The following is a 22968-nucleotide window of genomic DNA, read 5'->3' on the forward strand; positions in this document are numbered from 1 at the left end:
AACTTTGAATTTTCAGTACAAAACAGGTAACTGCTTTCTAGTCTCCCTTCTGATTGTCCTGAAAACTTTACACAAAGCTTTAGTGTACATTATAGGTTCAAGTTCAAGAGAACTCTGGGGTTGACCTCAGCTGGACTGAGAAGTCTATTTTAGAGTCAGTGTTTCAGACACATTTGTATTTACTTGTACTGCGCTCTTATATTTTGCTCTAGTGTTAGGTTTTATAAGATAGGATTTTTTAATTTACTTTTTAAATGCATGTGTTTTGCAGGCTTTATAATAGGAAAATCATTACATATTGAAATATGGCTTGGGATATAGCCTACTGGTATAACTTTCCCTATCATATTCGAAGCCTGGAATTAAGTTCTTGCCATCTAAAAACAAAGAAAAACAAAACATGCACATACACATAGAATGAGTAGTAAAGAAAGCCCTATGAGCATGCATGTGTAAAGACTCTATAGTCTTGGGGCTCAGGCTGTATCTCAGGGACAGAGCTCCTGTCTAACATGTACAAGACCTAGGCTCCATTAGCAAGAGTATAAAATCTTACAGTTGGAGAGCTAGCTTTTACTCTTTTCTGTTTCAAAGCCTGTCTGTTTCTGGTGGAATTCACACTGTACTGGTTGGAGCGTGACTGTCTGCAGGAATACTACCAGTTGTGTATTAGCCTAAACTGCTCTGCTCTAGCTTTGTAAAATTCTGTAAGGTAGTTATGTGAAATGAAGGATGTCTTGCTTTAGCATCTCTGTAGGTACTGACTGTGGATTTTATAGAATATGTTTCTTTCTGAATCAAGGTACAGAGTGAAAATCATGGGGCATGTAATGAAAATGTGCGGAGTCTGAACTCACTTTCACTTTTATTTGTTTTTGTATTGTATTGTTTTGTATTATATTTATTTGTTTTTGTTTTGAGATAATTTTCCCTATGTTAACCAGTCTGGCCTTGAACGCACAAACCTACCTGAGTGTTCTGAGAAACTGGGGTTACAGGTTTATAGCATCATACCTGGCTTTTTCTCTCTTGTTCCATTTCAGGAAAGCCTGGTTTAAGAGAAAGTGTTGATAAAGTTAGTTGTCAGTCTTACTATTTTAAGAAGAAAACCTAGTTAGAAGTGGGGTCTGCTGGTGAATATCACTAGAATTAATGATAGTTTGGAAACTAAGAAAAGTATTGACTCATCATTTTGGAAAGGAATGAATGAACAGTCATCCTTGGCTTAGTAGCAGCCTTTGTTTCTAGGAACCATTCAAAGAATTGGAGGGTGACTACTTAAAATCTATTGCTTTTGCTGACAGTATCTGCCCTTCTGTATGTGACCTACTTCCATATGGACTACCTAGAGATAGCATCTGTGCTCAGTAACTTGTCCACCTTCTCAACAGCCACATGGCTTCCTTTTGTTCACATAAAGTTGGATAACACACCAGGCAGGACACAGGCACAACTGTGACACCAGTTTTGCTCTCCAGCTTGCAGCTAATGATGTCCTTAGGTCGTTAGTAGAGTGTCTACAGCATCCTAGTCTATGATGTGGGGTGTTACTATCTTGGAGTTTGGTGCAGTGCGTATTAAATGTGCTTGAAAGGGCCTGTTTGCATTATTTATTCAGTGTGTACATGTGTGGTGTGGGGCTCTCTGTGACTTCCATGGCCAGGAGAGTAACAGTCTGCAGGATGCAAGAAGTCAGCTCAGTTCTACATGACTCAAACCTCTGGAGTCTGACCCTGAGTAGGTTATTTTAGGCATATTTAATTAAGCACAGCACAATTGGTGAAAACTTTGCTGGTGAGAAATAACTCGATCCCTTGTACACAATAATGTGTGCATATTTCTTGGGGAACAAAGTAAGCTAAATAAAGATCAGGTGGGACTACATTAAAACTACCTGGGACAGTTTCCATAAAGATAGATTCTACAGATTGACTGAGAAAAACAAGCTGGTGATTAGGGTTGGGGGAGGATCCAGTGTGGCCACACAGATAGCACAGAGGTCATCAGGCTCCTGGCATTGTGGGAGGGTAACAGGTTATACATCCCTTCCTCTGAAGGAACAACCATTCCTGGCTCCCCTAGTGCTAATCTGTGAACACAAGGATTTTCTTTTTCTCCTACAGTATGAGTACTCACATGCAGGGGTCTGAAAATAATTTCCACAAGTTGGTTATCTCTTTTTACCATGTGGACCCTAGAGATTTAACTTTAGCTGTCTCAGGTTGTAGACAGCTGGTGCCCTTACTCACTGAGCCATCTGCTAGCCCCTGTTTTGCATTATAACAGCAGCTGTAGCTTATTGGTAGAACTCTTGCCCAGCATGTACAAAGCCCTGGGTTCAATTTCTTGAACCTCAAAAAGTAAGGAAAGAAGGAAAGTTTAACAATAAGCTATCACAGCAGGCAGCAGGCAATTCTCTCCCTCCATTAATGTTACGATATGTGAGGTGTGACAGCTGCAGTCTCTCCCAGTCCTGGCAGGGTATGTCACTGAAAGGAAAAAGAGTGATGCCTGTGGGGTGTTTGTTTGTTGTATAGGGTTTGCAGAACTACTTAAAGTAAGAGTTTAGCATTTGGAGAGTTGGAGAGATGGCTCAGTAAAGAGCTCTTGGCTGTTCTTGCAGAGGACCGGTTCCCAGCACCCAAATGGAGCCTCACAACAGTTCATAACCCCCAGTTCCAGGGGATCTGATGCTCTCTTTTGGCTTCCCTGAGCACCATGTACCCAAGTGGTACATGCAGTCAAACCCTCAAATGCATAGAATAAAAATAAATAATTTTTTTAAGTTTACCATATGGACAACTGACCTGTCTCTAGACTAAAAGGCCTCTGAAATTATTGATGGCTATTTTTGGCAACTGATATTATATAAAGGAATTTTATTAAAACTAACTAGAGGAAGAAAGTGAAGGTTTGTAATAATGGTATCTGGAGAGTCATTGGGTTGGTCACTACCACTGCTCAGTCACCTTTTGGCACAAAGAGGTCACATATACACTATAAGCTCTTGGTTTATTTTTCTTCCATAAAGTGTTTTGTTTGGTTTGGTTTTAATGAGGACAGTGATGCTGGTTCTATAGCTCAGTTGTGGAGCACAAAGCCCTATGTTTAATCCGCAGCACCATGGAGGGTAGGAGGAGCTACTTGGAACAAGAGCAGAGCCATTATTTTCTCTTGTCCTGAAGTTCCTTGTAAGGCATACAACTCATAGGAATGAGCCTGCTCTGTTGAACATTGCTTGGCTGTTGTTAAACCACTAACTCTTTTCCTTTAAGCTCACATTTCATGTCTGAAAGAGTGTGCATTCATAATTGTCAGCTTCAGCTGAAAAGCTCAAGTCCTGACAGTGTCCTAACTATGTCCTCCTCTGCCCTTACCTCATCGATGTCATCTCTTCTTCTACCCCTCTCTCTGCTGTAGGACTGCCAGGAGGTCTGCTGCTTCCCTGAAGCCTTTAATCTGACCGTTTTCTTGTCTGGGGTGTGCCCTCCCAATTTCTAGCTGCATGGCTTACTTCATTCAGGCCTGTGCTAAAATAGATTCTTTTAAGTCTCACTCCACCCTTCCCCCGGTCCCTCTCCACCGTTTTTTCTTCCTATGCTACTTACCACAATTTAAATCCATGCTTTTCACTCTCACCTCCTTCCCCACTCTGACTAGAGCAAACTGTTGAAGAGCAGCAGTTTCTGCCCCTTCCACAGGCTTTCATAATACCTCAGTTCCTAGAACAGTGCCAAACAGCACAGTAAGGGAGTAGTAAATATTTGTTGTGAGGTGAATCTTTTTCTTTTCCTTCCGTTTAGAAACACCAGATTCCTCTAGTTCTTGAATAGTACCTAGCAAGACCAGCTCTTTATTTTAGCAGGGTGTCCTTCCTTGTAACCTCTGCCTGCTGTTGTTAGGTGGTCATTTTCTGAGTGGGAGTTATGCTAAGCCTAAATTTAATCTCAGATCAACAATCACAGATTCCTTTCTATGGGATGAACAGGGAAGGAGCTGTTGCTTGAAGGTATATTAATGCATCCCCAAATAGTAGATAAGGAGACAAATTGAACATCTCATTCTTCTATTTGGAGAATTTTTATGTCACTCTCCTATGCCCATACTTCTTCAGAATAAAGTCAGACTGCCAGCCCTGTTATTCAACTATGTCATAAGAGCCCAAGACTCTTATTTCTAGGGTAAATTTGGAAGCCCAAGCTCAGAGTAAATGAAAAAGTTCAATAATTCTCTCTAAGTGCCTTGGGGAAACCAAAATCATTTAGATACCTGACAGAAAGTACAGCTAAACAAGACATTTTCAATGTGAGACCGGAAGGCACCTTGCTTGTCTTTTCATAACCTCAATAAATGCAAAGATGTATGTGAGACCAAGACATACATGAAGAAGTGAGGGATACTGAATAGAAAAGGTAAGGTGGGCATGGTAGCTCATGCCTGTTATCCCAACACTCAGGAGGCTGAAGCAAGAGAACCAGTGAGAGGCCAGCCTGGGCTACCTACTCAGACCAGTGAGAGGTCAGCCTGGGCTACCTACCCATACCCCAGCTCTAAAATTAAATGAAAAATAAAAATGACACAGTTGTCCATCTTATCTGTTCATTCATTTATTGCTCTAAGGAAATAATTTGCTTTCAGGGATTTTAGAGCTGGGCATGGTGGTGCATGCCTTTAATCTCAGCTCTCAAGAAGCAGAAGCAGGCGGGATCACCATGAGTTTGAAGTCAGCCTGGTCTTCATAGCAGACCAGCTCAGTTAGGGCTGGGCTGCAAAAGAAAAGAAAACAGAGCCGGGTATAGTGATGCACACCTTTAATCCAAGCACTCCAGAAGGCAGAGGATCTCTGTTAGTTCAAGGCCAGCCTGGTCTACAAAGTGAGTCCAGGATAGCCAAGGCTACACAGAGAAACTGTCTTGGAAAAAAAAAAAAGAAGAAGAAAAGAAAAAAAGGAAAGGAAAAAGAAGACAGTTTGTTCAGCTAATGATCAAGCAGTCTAGCTTTTGCCTTTAAAAGAAGAATTCTGATTGCAGGTTTGTCTTTGCGTGTCATCAGAAAGCTTACATTGGTAAAATAGAAGTGGTTATAAGTTATAAGATAAGGAGTGCAAAGGTTGGAATGTCTGGGCTGAACTTTACCCTGTGAATGACTTGTCACCTGCCTACACTAAGGATTGTGTTGGGACATTGAGGGTGTGAGTTTAGCCTGTTCTTTGCAGTTCAGAGCTTCCCTAAGGGCAATAGATAGGCTGCTTGGATCTGATTGAAATTGCAGTAAGAGCTGCAGAACTTGGGTGGAGAGGCAACTCAGCCATTAAGAGTGCTTGCTCTGTTTCTTCAGAGAACCAGAGTTCAGTTTTCGACACCCACACCCGGAGGCTCACAACCACCTCTCACTCCAGCTCCAGGGTTTCCAGCACTCTTTTCCAGCCCCCTGAATGCATCTATCTATCAGGAAGGAAGCTGGCATACTTGCTCTGTGTAGGGTTCCTTCATACTCTTGGCAGTGGGTAGGGCCCCAGCATCTCCACAGAATCAACAAGGATGGCCTTTAACTAGGACACCCAGCAGTTTGGTAGGGTTTGAGCCCTTCTTACTTCACATGAGTCCTCCTGACCTAGCAGATGGTCAAAGAAAGACTATAGAAAGAATTGTTTGCAGCTCAGCATTGGATTAAAGAATAATTAGCATTTGCCAGAAGGTAAACTGCCCTTTTCTGTGCAGAGTTTTGTATTTCTGCTTTATTTTTTTTTATTGTGCCCAGATAGTGTCAGATGTTGCAGATAGCTCTGTTTCATCAAGATTATCTCTGTGAATCCCCCATAATTCATTGGTCAACAGGCTGTAAAATGGCAGGCAATATTTAAACTTAAGATAGAAGATATTTTTTTGCATTAACTAGGAATGAGGAAAGCTGCAGGTCAGTTGAACTCCTACAGCTAACAGAAAAGGCCGTTTCTGCCTAAGTCTCAGATGATACATATCACACTTAGAATCTGTGCCATTAAAAGCCTGTCACTCAGAACCATTCATTCCTCTAGGATCTGTTGACTATGTTATGTAGTGCTTTAAAAGCAAGTCTGAATCATCTTTCCTCAGAGAACTGGGGATTGTTGGCGTCACTGCTTGGTCCTAACTTGGACCAGTCTGCAAATAATCTTTCCAAAAGCTAAATGCAGAAAAGGAATAAAAAGAAAAAATATTTTTCAGAGACATGGAAAGGTCACTTGTGACGTCGTAGAAGAAGAGTAAATGAGATAATCTGGAAGGTGAGCCCTGTGCAGCTCGACCTGGTATCTGTTGTGGTAGTGCCTCCTTTGGTTACCTGTGGTGAGAGGTGTGGCAAGAGGCCTCATATGCCAGAGTTCAGACTGAGTTCATCCCAGACCTTTTCATAGAGCTTTTAAATACGCTGGAACACAGCTAGAATATTAATTTAGCCTGCTCGTCTCCAGCTGTGCCACCATGAAGAGGCGGCAGCTGTTGCAGCAGGCTTCCTATACTGTGGAAAGAAGTAATTGCTGGGTACAAGCTGACGCTGACAGGCCACCCTTTCCCCAGCAGCCCCTGAAAGTACCTTTAGAAAACACTATTATTGTTATTAAGCATTTTTAGCTCACTTTTGTGTTTCAGAGTGCCTTATAGTAATCATTTCTATTTACTCTTCCTATTGCTGTCCCAAGAAGGAAGCAGTTCGTAGTGTTATGGCCACATGTTGCCCATGGTGTATATACCAGAGGACCGGGCAGCCTGTTCCATGTACCATCTGTGATCTGCTTTGGGAAGTCTTGAAGGAGAAGCTGAAGCCGGCATTCTGTTCCCTTATTCATTGAATCCATTTGTTTTTTTAACCATTTTTATTTGGGAGTGTGAACATTGTGAGTTTTATGCTCTTTTTAAATTGCAGTTTACAGTAAGAAATATATTTTGTACCATGTGTACTTACACAGGTGAAATAAGCATTAAATATTACTGTTTATGAGCCACACCATGATATTTTCTATTTTGTTGGCTGTGTTTTTTAAGGCCTGGTCTTGCCACATAGCCCCAGCTGGCTCCCACCTTGTGACCCTGCTGCCCCGCCTCTGGAGCACCGGCAGTTACAGGTATGCTCCGTTGTATCGGGCTGCTTTTGATATTTTGAAGAAGGATCTTGCTGTCATGGTATGCAGTCTGTAGTGGCCTCATATATAATGTTTGGGATCCCAGCATCCCAAATCCTGGGCTTATGGGATGTGCCAACGTACATAGCAATGGGGATACGTTCTGTTTTTATTTATATATATATATTTTTTTTATTCCAGTTTCAACTTACTCTATTTTAAGAACCAGCAATTGGCCTTGCTAAGGATACTTGATTTTTGTTGTGTTTTGTTTTTTTTTTTTTTTTGTTTGTTTGTTTTTTTTTTTGAAAAGGGTTTTTCTATGTATCCCTGGATGTTCTGGAACTCACTATGTGGACCAGGCTAGCTTCTCCTGTCTCTGTCTCCTGAGAGCTGGGATTAAAGGTGTGTATCACCATGCCTAGCAGTAAGGATACTTAAAGCTAAACACTATATAATGGCAGCACTTAGGAGCCAGAGACAAGCAGATCTCTCTGAGTCCAAGATCACCAAGTTTTAGGTCAGCCAAGATCACATAGTGAGAGACTGCCTTAAAGGTGAGTGGGTGGGTGGATGCACTTTTTCCGCTTTTACTCAGAGGTAAAGGAAGACATGTATTTTTATATTAAAATATACAAGTAAATTATGAAATTTACTCAGTAGAACTTCAAAGGAATTCTGTCCATATCATAGACTAATTCCTACTAAAATAATTCTGAGCTTCCTATTTTTACCTAGTAGGTGTTCACACTTTTCCCCTCTGTTGAGGAACATACACTAGGAAAGCGAGAAGTGCTCTGCTGTAGAACCTTTAAACTAAATTCACATCTTTTGTCTAAACCTAAACCTAAAGGGGGTCAAAAAGAGTAAAGGGCTAGAACTGAGCTCAGCAGCTGAAAGCACTTGCTGTTCTTGTGGAGCACCTGAATTCAGTTCCCAGCACCCACATCCAGCAGCATCTCATAAGCAGCCTGTAACTCCCTCTCCAGGGCTGATATATTTCCTGTCTCCATGGCACCTGTTCTAATGTAACGTGCGTGTGTGTGTGTGTGTGTGTGTGTGTGTACACCAGTATACACAAATTTTAAAAAAATTGTGAATGATAATTACTGTAATCATTCATTCTTATGTAACACCTACCCCCTCCCCTGTGGGCACAAAAAAAAATCCCATAGTAAATAAAAGACAAAAATTCCTTTATATAATTCATGTTTTACTGAGAGGGGTACAATCAAGCCAACAAATAAATATTAAAAAAAAAATGAAAAGCATGTGGGACAGGAAGGATGATAGTGAAAAAAATACATTAAACAAGGGTCTAGCTGTGGCTCCTGGGATTGGAGAGGGATGAGGTGTTACGATATAGAGGGGTATTTATTATGATAGCATAATAAAATGGTCCAGAAGACCTACCAAAGAAGATAACTTTGATTAAAGCAGAGCCATAAGGAGGGAGGGAACCATGCAGATGTCAGGAGGAAGAGAATCCACAGAAGAAACAACAAGTGCAAACGCATAGGGTTGGAAGATGTGTGCTGTGTGCAAAGAACACCGTAGAGTTATGGAACTACAAGGGAAACCATCACAGGGTGAATGGGGACCAGATTATAGGCAGTTGTATTATGAGTGAGGGACTGTTGAAGGTTTGAGCAGAGAAATACTTGCCAGCCAACCTAAATTTTTAAATTCTTCTGGCTGCCGTGTTGAGAATAAACTGGAGAGGCTAAATGTTGTAAAGGGGAGTTGCGGGCAGATGAGTGGAGACAAATGCAGAAATAGGAAGATGCTAAAAGGTTCTGTATTCCATTTATTGAGTGTGAAATGATGGCAGGAGCTGGAAGGAGAGCTCAGTGGTTAAGAGCGCAGTCTGTCCTCCCAGAAAACCGACTTTGATTCCCAGAACCCATGTCAGGTGACTCACAACCTCCTATAACTCTAATTCCAGGGAATCCAGTGCCTCTGCTACCATGAGCACACACACAAATATTCACAGAACCACACACAGATACACATTTATATGTGATTTTTAAAATTATCTTCAAAAACAGCGATAGCAGGAAGATGGGCTTAATAGTGATCCCATCACTTAGAAGGCAGTGGTGAGAGGGCATGGCAAGCCCCAGGCTAGCCTGGGCTACATAATTAGACCAACTGCCTTATAGAAAGGGTTTATTTTGTTTAAGTTGTAATGCATTATACCTGTCTCTCTAGGAGTCAGAAGTAGAAGAATCAGGAGTTCAGTCCCAGCCTGAGCTACACAGCAAGATTCTGTCTTTAAAGTTGTGAAGGCCTGGGGTGTAGCTCAACCGTAGAGTACTTGCCTAGCATGCAGAAAGCCCAGGATTCAATGCCCAGCACTCTAAAGAAAAGGACATGGGAGAAGAAGGAAAAAGAAAGAGAAGGGGGGGGGGGGGGCTGGAGAGATGGCTCAACAGTTTATACTTGTTGCTCTTGAAGTGGACTCTGGGTTCAGTTCCCAGCACTCGTGTGGTGACTCACAAACATTAGCAAGTCCAGTTCCAGATGCTCCAAGTCCCTCTTCTGACTTCTGCAGGCACCTGACATGCACGTGGTGCCCAGATATGCACACAGGGGAAATACCCATACACATGCAGTAACCTCAAAGAGGGGACAGGTTCTGTTTATACTCAGGGATGGTTGCCATTTTCATAGGCATCTAGCTTACTTTTTTTGTTCATTTGGTTGGGGGTTTGTTTGTTTGTTTGTTTGTTTGTTTGTGACAGGATCTCACTATATATCTTAGGCTGTTCTGGAACTCACTGTATAGAACAGACTTACCTCAGATTCACAGAGATCTGTCTGCCTTTGCCTTCCAGGTTCTGGGATTAAAGGTGTGTCTCACCTGCCTGGCTAGTATCTAGCATTCTTTAGGGTACGGTCTGCTACCTTAAGGTGCTAGGTAGTATTTAGGCTCTGATTTCCAACAGGAATTACCACAACCACCATCTCACCCCAACTCATTGAGAGTCTGTGTTCCTGAGAGATCGTTGTTATACACATGAATGAAGTGTAAGGAGGGAAACAAGTGAGCAAAGTAGTGTGTTGGCCATTTGTGTAATGTCCTCCGCTAGTTCCATCCGGCAGGTGTTGATGGAACGAGGCAGTCTGCTGGTAGAAGTGAGATACCCCGTACTCTCAGCTTACTGAGGCAGCAGCAGCCCTGGGTAAATAACTGTGTTCTACACGGTATTAGTAGCGTGCGCACCGGACACTGTGAAGGGGCCTGGGGTTTTCTGAAAATTTAAGACTGACTTAGATAAGTAAGACAAATCTTAAGAGAAAAAATATATCAAGCACAAATAACAGTATGTGAAAATTCAGAGCTGTGCGTTTCAATATTGGGAACAAGAAGTAATTTGGATGTGGTTGAAATAATAGAAATAGAGAGGTAGACAAGAGGCAGATCAAGAGAGCATGATTGTTGAAATGAACACGGTTCTACCCAATGATAAGTGTTTGAAAACTACAAAATACAGATTTTTGAAAGCTAATACAGAAGAGATTAAAACATTTCCCCAGCAAGAAATCTGTGCTGTTACTCCTAAAAGATGGCCTCTTAGCAAGCCACTGCAGAATCATTCAGCGTAAGCAGATAGTTTGCCAGTAAGCTTTTTAAAACTCTGATCCCTGTGTAGCATAATAGTAATACTAAAATCTCAAGGAATCAAATGTATAGTTATCCTTAATGATAAAAAAAAAAAAATCAAAACCAGGAGATGGAGGTAGTGAAAGCAGCTTCTTCTTGTCCTGCATTCACCATAGTGCTTGAGAGTTAGCATTCAGTGTGCTCAGCAAATAGGAACTTATGACAGCCCTGTGAATAATGCTTCTGATCTTTTCGTGGACAGGAAATTAATCTGAATACTACTTGCCCCTAAGTCACACAGCAAGCAGGTGTCAACGTTAGAATTTGAAATCAGTTGTTCTGGCTCCCAAGACTCTCTCAGGACTGCTGCTGCCTTTGATTAGAGTATCTGCTTCACAGGATTATTCAGTCTTCAGGGAAGATGAGAACTGTAACAAGTGGCACAGAGTGATGGAGGGTTCCTGCCTTTCTGTTTATGAGGTCCAGACGGTAGCCAAGTGGGTTAGCCTGCTAACCTCCAGGAACATTTCATTGCTGCCAGGCTGTGATTGGAATAGCCATCTCAGAAGGACAGTTTATGGACTCACTCAGTCTTCTTAGAAAGCACTGCTGTAAATTAATGGTCTTTCTAGAAGCTGTTTCCAGATGGAGAGGTTGTAATTCTTTCATATAGAGGTGATCCCTAGTTGTATTTTAAAAAAAACCTGTCAAGATGGTTCTGATAAAAGCTTTTGGTTAAGAACCACCATCCCCTGGGGAGATGAATTACAGTTCCTCTATTTTTAGTTTTATCACATAGAATGTAGCGAACACCAATAAATGTTTAAACTGAGTGTACTTTGTGAGATCTAACGGCTGGGTATTGAAGAGTAATAGTAATAGTCGTCACTAGTATTCATGAACCTCTCATGACCAACCAACTCCCTTTCCCCAGTTTTCACTTGTAAATGTCCTTTGCAGAGCCAGGCACTGCCTTGAGATCTTCTTGAGGCCCTAATTTGAAGTAAGAATTTCCTTTTCTCTAATTCTTCTGCCGAGGATCAGGTGAATTTGAGCATAGCTCTCTTCTAGAAGCCTGCTGCTGGTTTAAGTCTCCGAAAGTGGTGCTTCAGTACACTGGAGAGCTCCTCACATCCCTTCTGACAGTAGTCACTCCCCTTTAACCTACAGGCTAGTCTCTGAGAATCGGACTGTGTGGTAGAGGTCAGAAACTTCTGTACTTGGGAATTGGAAGGATAGAAGCCTGGCTTACCAAGAAAGTGATTGAAGGGATCCCGAGAGATCAGAGGCGTGTTATTAAGGGGGCTTGCCCAGGAAATAAGTGTTAGTTACGTTCAGAAAAAAAGGAATTGGTGAGAAATGTGAGGACTGCAAGAACTTCAGAAAGGAATTTCTTCATCACAAAGCCACAGTTTTGCAGTTTTGATGAAGAGACATATATTTAGCTTGGGTAGGAAAGAGGGGAGGATGGATGGATCATTGCCTTGATCTACCTACTCAGAAAAGCTTCTCGAAATAGATGGGAATTAACACAGAGACCCACAGACAGACAGTGTGCAGAGAATGAGAGACTCTGGAGTACTTGATCCGAAATGGGACATCTCCATCAGATCTCTCCCTCAAGGATCAGGGATCCATATGGAAGAGGAGGCAGAAAGATTGTGAGATCCAAAAATAGTAGATGACTCTTAAGAAAACAGTATCTTCCTGATACCACAGGACTGGTGCATGTATGAACTCATGGAATGTGGCATCAGGTACAAGACCCACACAGATTCAAGCCGTACAGGGTCCCAGCACTCAGGGGAAAGTAGATCAGAGTTTCATTTGTAGCCAAGAGATTATCTGCAAAGGGAAAATCAGTTTTCTCCAGTGGAGTGCCATTGGTTATATCAGCCATACTCCAAGTCAGGTCTATGCTCAGGAGCAGTCAGCAGGCAGGAATTTTTTGTGGGCTTTTTGTTTCTTTTTGCTTTACTTTGGCTTTTTGTTTATTTTTATTTTCCTTTTGTGTGTGTTTTGCTTATTAGTTTTTTGTTTTATTTTGGTTTTTTGTTTGTTTGTTTGTTTTTAATTAGAACAAAGTTAGCTGGTGGGTAGAGAGGTTGGAAGGTTCTAGGTCAACATTATTTTGCTTTACATTCTTATTTGTTTGTTTGGTTTTAGCTTTTTATTTTGTTGTTTTTTGAGACAGGGTTTCTCTATGTAGCATTGTCTGTCCTGGAACTCACTCTGTAGACCAGGCTGGTCTTGAACCCATAGAAATCTGCCTCCCAAGTTCTGGGATTAAATATGTGTGCCACCTCCCACCCCACCCCTCCACCGCCATCACCCCTCCACCACTAGCTTTGGCTTTTTGAATCAGGATCTCTGTAGCACCACCCTTTTGTGTCAGCACCCTGGGTGTGGGATTATAGGCATGAGCCACCACAACCAGTTTCTTTTACTTCTTAAGAGCAAAGTGAGAAAGAAAAATAGTCTTGGATAGTGATCACAGAACTTCCTGCAGTGCCAGGAACATAGGGAGGAAGTCACCGGGAGCAGAGAGCAGTGAAAGCTGTGGAAAAGCAGCTCCTCTCCCTTCCCACCTTACATGCTCCCGGACCTGCTGCAGGAGTTGGGCCTGTGCCCCATGCATACATTAGTGGTGTGCTCCAAGTAAAAGTATCTGTTGTAGCCTATTTAAAGCAGCATATGTACACCATGGTAAGACTCCAGAAGTTTGTATTGTGAGAAGAAAATGCAATTGTTTGCTTAAAAGCTTTTTCTTATAACCATCAGCGTCACCAGTGCTTGAACCCAGTATGCTTTCAATTTGTTGTTGTTGTTGTTTCAAGACAGGGTTTCTCTGTGTAGCCTTTGCTGTCCTGGACTTGCTTTGTAAACTAGGCAGGCTTTGAACTCGCAGAGATCTGCCTGCCTCTGCCTCATGAGTGCTGGGGTTACAGGTGTGTACCACTGTGCCTGGCTCAATATGCTTTGTTTATGGTAGGACCTGGAAAATATGTTTATCAAACCTGTCTCTTAGAAAAGTCAAGAGTCACTCTGTGGCATAGTTTTTGTGGAGGAAAAAAAAAAAAAAAACATAAGACTGAATTGAAAACAGACAAATGTGGGTTTGAAATCTGGTATAGCCTCTCTGACATGTGTTATTCCTTTTCCTTTCTTTAGTTTCCTTATCTATAAAACAAGGGAATGAATCTGCTTTGTTTAGAATAGTTAAAAAGAAGAATAGAAATGTCACTGGAGAAGAGGGATGGAGAATGGTTCAGTAGAAGAACCTGAATTCCATCCTCAGAACTGTGTAGCAACTCCAGATGTTATGGCACATGGGTGGTGAAGGTGGAGACAGGAGGATCCCTGTGAGCTCACTGGCCAGCCAGCCTAGCCTGATGGATGAGTTCTAGGCCAATGGAAGACCCTTTCTAAAAGGACATAGACAAGCTAGAACCCCTGCACAGATGTAGCCCATGGCAGTTCAGTGTCCAAGTTGGTTCCATAGTAATGGGAACAGGGACTGCCTCTGATGTAAACTGATTGGCCTGCTCTTTGATCACCTCCCCCAGAGGGGGGAGCAGCCTTACCAGGCCACAGAAGATGACAATGCAGCCACTTCTGATGAGACCTGATATACTAGGATCAGAAGGAAGGAGAGGAGGACATCCCCTATCAGTGGACTTGGGGAGGGGCATAGGTGAAGAAGGGAGAGAGAAGGTGGGATTAGGAGGGGAGGGGTTTATGGGGGAATACAAAGTGAATAAAGTGTAATTAATCAAAGTTAAAAAAAGAAAAGAAAAATGACTTAATAAATATAACAGTGAAATTATTATTGCAGAAAAAAAAAAAGGACATAGACAGTGTTTTTGAGTGTGATACCTAAAAGTTGCCCATTGACCCCTGCACATTCATCATAGTATTTATGGGCACACAAAAGCACTCAAATTTTTGAAATAGTTTTTTAAAGTTTAAAAGCGACAACTGCAGAGTTTACCCTTTGTCGAGAATAGTGGCTCTCAGCCTTCCTCATGTTGTGGTGACCCCCAACCACAAATTATTTTTGCTGCTACTGCAGAACTGCAGTTGTGCTACTGTTATGAATCAGAATATAAATATCTGCTATGCAGGATATCTCATATGCAACCCCTGTGAAAGTCATTCAGCGTCCAGAGGGGTCTCAACCCACAGGCTGAGACTACCTGGTGTAGAGGGCATGCCATAGACAGTCCTCCTGGAGAAAGATTGCTTACAAGTGGCCAGAGCTGTATGTTGGTGAGTGGGGAGCAATGTGCTTTGCAGTCCATGGGCTGCTGTGTGTTGCTCAGAAGGCCTGCACTGACTGAATTAGGAAGCAAATTTCTAGATACACCTGTTCCCCTCCTCCTCCCTGGCTCCTTATTGATGTCCCCATTTGTACATTCTGCTTTCCTGCCAGGTGGCTGTTAAAAACAATATTGATGTCTTCTACTTCAGCTGCCTCATCCCACTCAATGTGCTTTTTGTAGAAGATGGCAAAATGGGTAAGTGTGTCCTTCTGTCCTGCTAAATATACCTTTGGCCATCATCTGAATGGCAGGCATAGCATAGCCCTAGAAGTACAGACCATTTTGAAATTTTAAATAAGATTAGTATATTCTAGAGCCCCAATAAATAATGGATCATTGGTCATTTGTTAGTTGCTGTTCTTACTCTGTCATCCCAAGTCCCAGTGCCACTTGCCTGACTGAACGAGCCACCCCACACACAAGGTTGAGAGGGTTGTGGACAGCTGTGAAGCCTGAGCAAGAGCTTAGACTTTCTGTTTGGCTTCTGCCTTTGGAAATCATCTTTATGATGAACTAGTGAGATGGTGTGTAAGTTTAGCACTTAACTCTGCACCAAGTTCATATACCAAGATAAGAATTCAGTAGTTTGTGGTAAACCATTAGTCTCTTATCCTACCCCAACATAGCTATTGACTTTTCCCTTACTTAAGAAACCACCTTCCAGCCGGGTATGTTGTCACAAACCTTAAATCTCAGCACTCGAGGCAGAGGCAGGCAGGTCTCTGAATTCAAGGCCAGCTGGTCTACACAGTGAGTTACTGGACAGCCAGTGCTACACAGAGAAACCCTGTATTGGGGAGAAAAAAGAAAAATGAAAGAAAGGTGACAAGATGTGCCTAAAATCACCTGTAGGAATACAAAGAGTCAAAACTAAACTCTTAAATGCAAATGTTCTTCCAGTGTATATTAGTTCAGTCAGTAAAGGCCTAGTATACATCTCCTTTGCATATCAGAAACTTTGATCCAATTCTAACATGCTCCTAGCATGTCAAAGGAAAACTGGTGGAAGGCATCAGGAGACAAAATGCTGACATATCACCGTTGCATTCCCATACAGAGCGCCAGGTCTTCCTTGCAACGTGGAAGGATATTCCCAATGAAAATGAACTCCAGTTTCAGATTAAGGAATGTCATTTAAATGCTGGTAAGTAATAATTCTTGATTCATTTTCATCTTAGTAAGTCAAATTACATATTTAAAGTTTTTCCTTTTTGACCCTACATCTTCCCACATTAAACATGATTATGGTGGACTACATGTTAAATACCTTTACTTTGTAAATCTCTCTTAAACGCTTGACATGTTACCCAGACATGATGGTACACACGCTTGACATGTTACCCAGACATGATGGTACATACCTGTAATCTAAGAACTCAGGAAGCTGAGGCAAGAGAATTACAAATTTTAAGCAGCCCATCTCTTTTTAAAACACACACACATACACACTCTCTCTCTCTCTCTCTCTCTAACACACACACGTGTGTGTGTACAATATGTCTGAGCATGGTGCCACATACTTGCTTAAATCCCAGCACATGAGTCAGAGGCAGCCTTAATGTCTATATAGCAAGTCCCAGGCCAGCTGGCACTATACAGTTCTCTGTCTCGCTCTCTTTCTCTCTCTCTCTCTCTCTCTCTCTCTCTCTTTATAAAAAGGAAAAAACAAAAAGGGATATTTTGATATAAGGCACTAAATTACTTATAAGCTACAAGAGCTAATAGATTTAAAAATACTTGAAAAAAATAGGAGCAGGCATGATGGTGCACACCTTCAATTCTATCACTCTGGAGACAGAGGCAGGTGGATCTCTGTGAGTTTGAGGCCAGCCTGGTCTACAAAGTGAGACCAGGACAGCCAGGGATACTCAGAGAGACCCTGACTTGAAAAACCAAAATAAATAATTTGTAAATAAATAAACTAGCTCTAACTTGCACAAGAGCCTAGGTTTGCTCTCAGCATCAGAAAATGTAAAAAAAATATGTTATGAAACAAACCCCAAACTATAATTGGCCTATGTACTCTACTAGTCCTTCAGTAGTAGAAGTAGTAACTATCAATCAAGTTACTTAAATGTCCTCAGCATCAAGTAGCTGAAGTGATACTTGAGGATAGTTGCCCTCCTAAGAACTGAAAGACTATGTCATCTCTCATTTGGCACTGGAGCAAATTCTGTATTTAGAATTCTATTTATAAATAAAGCATATTATCATGGTTGATTAAAGCCTAGCTGATAACCTTTATTGTTGCTCCCATTTGTCGACTTTCATATAATAATCTTAACCTCCTTAATCACCATTAATTCCTAAGCCCTTTTGTAATTCATTTTGTTGCTATAGTAAAATACAAGAAGAGGTAACCCAAGAGGAGAGACAGCAGCAGCTGTCCTTCCCTAGGGCTTTGTTTCACCAGAATATTTGCTGTTGAGAATACTGGCTTGTGTGCAGTCTGTCTTTGCTTCCTGCTAGGCACCCTCCTCATTAACCCTCAGTTCCCACTCTGTACACAGTGGGTTGCCTTACTGGTTTTCAGCGTGCTGCCATTCTCCATTGCGGCTGGAGCAGAGCATTGGAGAAACGAAACGATGTGCAGTACAGAAAGAAGAAAAAAGCTCTCACTGTCTTCTCAACCCAACTTGTATTTAATTTTGTTTTTGGGGGGGTCTCTGCATTGTATTTCTCTTCTGTGTTTAAACAGATCTTTGCATGTAGGGCTTTTGAAATCCAACTGGATAGCTATCAGCATCTTCCTGTGCTGGCCCTTAAATGTGATAGTCCAGTTGGGCCTTCAAGACATTCAGGAGGAAAATGCCTACTTGTAGCCTCAGACATTAAAGGACAGCCTGGCATCCTTGAGCAGACACTTCAGACAGAGCTTCTCTATGATGAGGGTTACCTCACGTCTCCCCTCATGTGGAGAGGGGTGAGGAGAGGCTCATGGTTTCTCTTATAATTGTCTTCACCTAGTGGGTTTTTAAGTGGCTGGCAGCACTGGTTGGTGCTTCCTCTGAAGCTCACCAGTCAGTTACAATGAACTGTATTTTGTAAGCACAGAAGCTCCACAGAATGGACTGTTCCTCAGGAAGAAGGAAACAGGAAGCCTCAACTGTAGAATCCATGTGCTGGTAACCAAAACCAGCATGTGCCCCATGAAAGAATCATCTCTGTACTCCATTCCAGCAGAGTTGCTCTGGGTTAACCACCATCTCATGGCAGCTGGTCCAACAGTGTATACCTGAGAACACCTGTTGTTAGTAGGGGTTAAAGTTAGAATGTGCAGCATATGGCATGTCTGTATAGTCACACACTGAAAGCTCTGATAAGTCCTACATTAGAAAAACCTGTCCGACTTATGGTTAAATGCACACTTTTGCTTGTAGAACTGCAGATCACAGTGCTTGCTGTTAACATCTGGCAGAACACCACTGTTCTCCCCTACAGAGTGTGGGAAACAGAAGAATTGGGAAGCAATTTCGGTTTCTCGGTGTGAAAAGGGCATGTATTTGCATGGGGAATTTGGTTGACCAAGGACTTTAGTCTAGCCTGCCAAAATACTAGAAAGAAAGGAATCCTTACTTCGTCAAAGCATGAGACCTTTCTCCCAGGGAGGCTGTTTCCTCTGATGTAGTCCTCACAGCGGACTCAGTTTGAAAACTGCATGGCCTTGCGCCAGTTCCTCCTGTCTATGTGTTCCAAATGCTGTTGAACTGGTTTCTGGTGGCACACATCATGGCAGTGGGGCACATGGAGCATAAAGAAAAGACAGCCAGTTTGTCTTCTCTAGCTCTCCAAGGCCATTTTTCTATGCTGAATCCCTGCTAATCTTGTAAGACCACTTTCTTCAGCTAATCCCTTCTAATGCTTCCCCATCTCCACCCTGAGGTATGGAATGCCTTGGCCTTTCCAGTTCCTCCCAGTCTTGACGACTCTATTAACAGGAGCCTTTGCAGGTTTGGTGCCTTCTGATTCAACACCCTGTGTCTAGCTGAGAGCTAAAAATACCATCCTTTCCAGCTGATCTTCCCTAATCACAATAGCACCAGCACTTAAAATAGCTCTTCTGTGCTAGCAAAGACATTTGACAGATGGAAGGAACACTCTGGGCTACAGGAAGTCACAGCCTTGAAGGACTCGCCAGTATAGCAGTGAGCTTTTCTGTCTGTTCTCTGAGCTTTCTAGAGAAGAAAGAAACCCTCTGCAATTCTTAATACTCAGACCGTAATAAAGATGTATGTGGTGTGGGTGTCGAGGGTGCTGCTATCTGCTGTAAATATTAGAAAGGCACCAACACACAAGACTCCTGTTTCCCAGCAGCAAACACTTCTCCAGGTGTCTCTTTTGAGACAGGGTCTCACTGTGTAGCCCTGGCTGTCCTATAGACCAGGCTGGCCTCAAACTCACAGAGACTTCTGTCTCCTTACAGCTGGGATTAAAAGTGTGCCACCATACGTGGCCCTGTTTCATATCTCACCTTTTAGCTACATTCAGGATTATTACATATTTTGAAGTGCTACCTAAAGTGCACAAGAGGTAGGTATATTTCCATCCGTATCTAAAGAGTGGCACTTGTGGCAGTCAGTCTTACAAGCCTGTTTCATTGTTTACTACACTCAAGAAAGCTCTGGCACCTGAGTAGAGATCTTCACTTGTGTGGCAGTGAACAAGAGCTGTTTCTTTAGGCATGGGCACTTTCTGAGAATGAGTTTGATTTCTATTTTACCGTGGTTTTCCTGTGCTTTGGAACATTTCAAAAATGGAAACTTTTTAAGTTGGCACTTAACTGTAGTGTTTTTTTTCTTTTTTGCAAAATGATTTTTTCAGTCATTTTCAGCCATTTCAGTCATTTTCAGCAGTATTTTTCTAAAATGTCCTTTTCAGATTAGTAGTTTTGAACTTGCTAACCAATGCCCATAAAAGCCCAAATGCAGATATCTACCATCCTTTTTTTATACCTTTTTTATTGTTGACAAAATTGTTACCTTAGCTAAAGAAGAAAGCTGAAGACACATCCATACCTTCAAAGAGCCCAGACACCCATATCTCAGAGCCAGGTTTGTGAGAGGAAGTAAGTGAATGAGAAGAAGTTACATCTTGAAGCAAGCTCAGTCATATTTGACCATTATCCTACTTTGGGGCAGATCTTAGTATTATTCCCTTGAACTAGCATCATTTAGCTAGCATCATTTGTAGACACTAAAGCAGCTGACATTCCATATTCTTAGAATCTCACAACCTGAGACTCTGTCCCATATGCCAGAAGCTCAAGTATATAAAACTAATTGTGATGGTAGAGTTTTGTTTTGTTTTGTTTTGTTTTGTTTTTCGAGACAGGGTTTCTTTGTGTAGCTTTGGCTCTGCTGGACTCACTTCCTAGAACAGGCTGGTCTCAAACTCACAAAGATCCTCCTGCCTCTGCCTCCCAAGTACTGGAATCACAGGTGTGTGCCACCAAACCTGGCTAACTATGCTGTTTTACTAAGGAGTCTGTCCACTGTGGCTGGAAGCTGCCTAACCTCCAGCTCTCACTACATCCTTGCCTGCCTCCTCCTGGGTGGAGGGTTCAGGTATGCATCACCAGAGTTTGCCACCCTCAGATGGTACACTTAGCAGAGTAAGTTCTTCAGTCACGCTCAAACCTAAAACCTTAAAATATGTAAGGCTCAGGTCCTTGTCTGATATATGCAAGGCACTGGGTTCAGTGTGTTACACTGTAAAACTTAAATTTAAAAATAGGTCAGATGTGGTGACTTGCCTCTGTAATCCCAGCACTAAGGAGGCAGAGATGGATCACTGCAAGCCAAGCTCACCTGGTTTGCATAGCCCAGGTTATATAAGAACCCCCTGAAACGAGCCTTAACACACACCTTAAATAATAATATGTCTAAAATGAATAAGTAAGAAGTTGACTCTACATCCTTTGTTATAGAACCCTCCTTCATTCAGCACAAACAGAACCCTTTCCTTCCCTATCATCATTACACAAATGGTGAAATAAGAAGTCTGCAGGCATCTAGGCTTGGATATATGAATAAAACGCATATGTGGCTGTGCAGCAAGAATGCTGTTGAAAGGCACCTGCCCTGCCTGATTCCTGCTGCTCTGGAAAATAGGCATGCGCCTTGAAAGTTAGGAAAAGCTTTTTCAACTTAAAGCAAGTCCCTGTATGTCACAGACAGTCCTTTCAAAAAGCATTAGCCAAACTCCAGCTGGAAATGTTGCTTAGCAACCCATTACGTTCCAAGAGCACTTCACTGTAGGAACCAGAGTGACAGCAAGAGTGGTCTGGCCCCCCTACGAGATGATTGCAGCGTTTATTGAGGCATAGAACTACCCCGAGATATACTTTTTGGGTGTGGGACAAAGCCCCTCCTCCTCCCTTTCTCTTTCCTCTCTGTCTCTCTGTCTCTCTGTCGGATGTGGTGTTTTGTCTGCATGTGAGTCTGTGCACCACATACATGTCTGATGCCCTCAGAGGCCAGAACCTTTGACCAGAAGTTCCCAACCTGTATTCACAACCCCCTTTACAGGGGTTACATATCGGGTATCTGGCACATCAGATATTTTTATATTATGATTCTTAACAGTAGCAAACAAGTGAAGTAGCAACAAAATAAGTGGCTGGGTGGTGGTGGTGCTTGCCATTAATCCCAGCACTTGGGAGGCTGTCGGATCTCTTAGTTTTATGGACATGAGGGACTGTATTAAAAGATCAGCCTTAGGAAGATTGAGAACCACTCCTTAATGAGGGTCTGGAGAGATGGCTCAATGGTCCACTGGCTGCTCTTCCAGGGGACTTGTATTCAATTCCCAGCAATCTCATGGCAGCTCACAACTGTCTGTAACTCCAGATCCAGGGACTCCAACGTCCTCACACAGACATATGTGCAGATGAAACACTAATACACATAAAAAATAAATAAATAGCTCATTTATCTGGGTGCAGTCACCTGTAATCCCAGCACGCAGAGACCTTAGTATGGCCATTCCCCCAAAGCTACCTGATTTGCATGTAGAAGGCCATCAGAGTTAGAAGTGCCTCCAAAAGCAGTACCCATCCAAGCAGATGCTTAACCTGTGGCTTTAGAAGCATCTCTTGTGCCTAGGTCAATACAAAATTCAAACACATACTTATAGATATTGATAACAGGCACCCGTTATCAGCACCTGTGTCCAGGTGCTGAGAAAAGCCAATGATGAAAACATGAGGTTGCCTGTACTGCAATGTTACTGTTCATGGGCTGCAGACCATTAGGCTTCCTTTATTGAAGACCACACCAGAATATTTTTGTGTGTGTGTGAGAGAGAGAGATTTTAGTTCCTGAACTTGGCTGCGCAATTTGAGTTCTCATCTGAAGCTAATAAATAAGTAGCTAACAAAGAAGCTGTGTTTATCATCTCTATTCCTTTGTGTGTGTGTGTGTGTGTGTGTGTGTGTGTGTGTGTGTGTGTGTGTGACCCTGGGTGTCCTAGAACTCACTCTGTAGACCAGGCTAGCCTCAAATTCAGAAATCCCTCCTGCCTCTGCCTCCCAAGTATAGAGATTAAAGACATTACCATACGTACTTTATCATCTCTGTTCTTAAAAGTGTATCTGTCTCTGACACCGCACCATCTCACAGAGAGAAATGACCTTTAATTCTAGAGCATCATGTCTCTTTGATGCTATAGTCAAGAGAATGCTCCAGACATCAACCTGTTCTTGCCCTGAGCTGGTGAGTGCAGAGAAAGTCATGACCAAAATGGCATCTGGGATTTCAGGACCTGATGGCAGTTACTTCACACAGCTTCAATCCTCCTGAAATGCTTTTGTTATTTTATTAAATGACTTTGTTTCCTTGTTGGTTTAAAAGGATGATTTTCTTTAGCATCTAAGGAATTCATTTGCGTGGTATAAAAAAATATCTTAAGTATCCAGTTGAATAAATCTGACTTGAAAAGAC

At 42.2% G+C, this 22968-nt stretch overlaps 1 protein-coding gene across 3 annotated transcripts in view; it reads left to right on the top strand.

Moving 5' to 3' along the window:
- The window catches only part of Ap2b1 (adaptor related protein complex 2 subunit beta 1), a 105831-nt gene that overhangs the window by 77105 nt on the left and 5758 nt on the right, over nt 1-22968 (top strand). For all 3 annotated transcript variants that reach the window (XM_055619791.1, XM_055619793.1, XM_055619792.1), the window contains 2 exons: nt 15139-15223; nt 16086-16172. In XM_055619791.1, the coding sequence (XP_055475766.1) occupies nt 15139-15223; nt 16086-16172 (172 nt within the window). The remainder of the gene's footprint in view (nt 1-15138; nt 15224-16085; nt 16173-22968) is intronic.

This window comes from Psammomys obesus, unplaced genomic scaffold (assembly GCF_907164565.1).
Source record: "Psammomys obesus unplaced genomic scaffold, mPsaObe1.curated_primary_1811, whole genome shotgun sequence".
Taxonomy (NCBI): domain Eukaryota; kingdom Metazoa; phylum Chordata; class Mammalia; order Rodentia; family Muridae; genus Psammomys; species Psammomys obesus.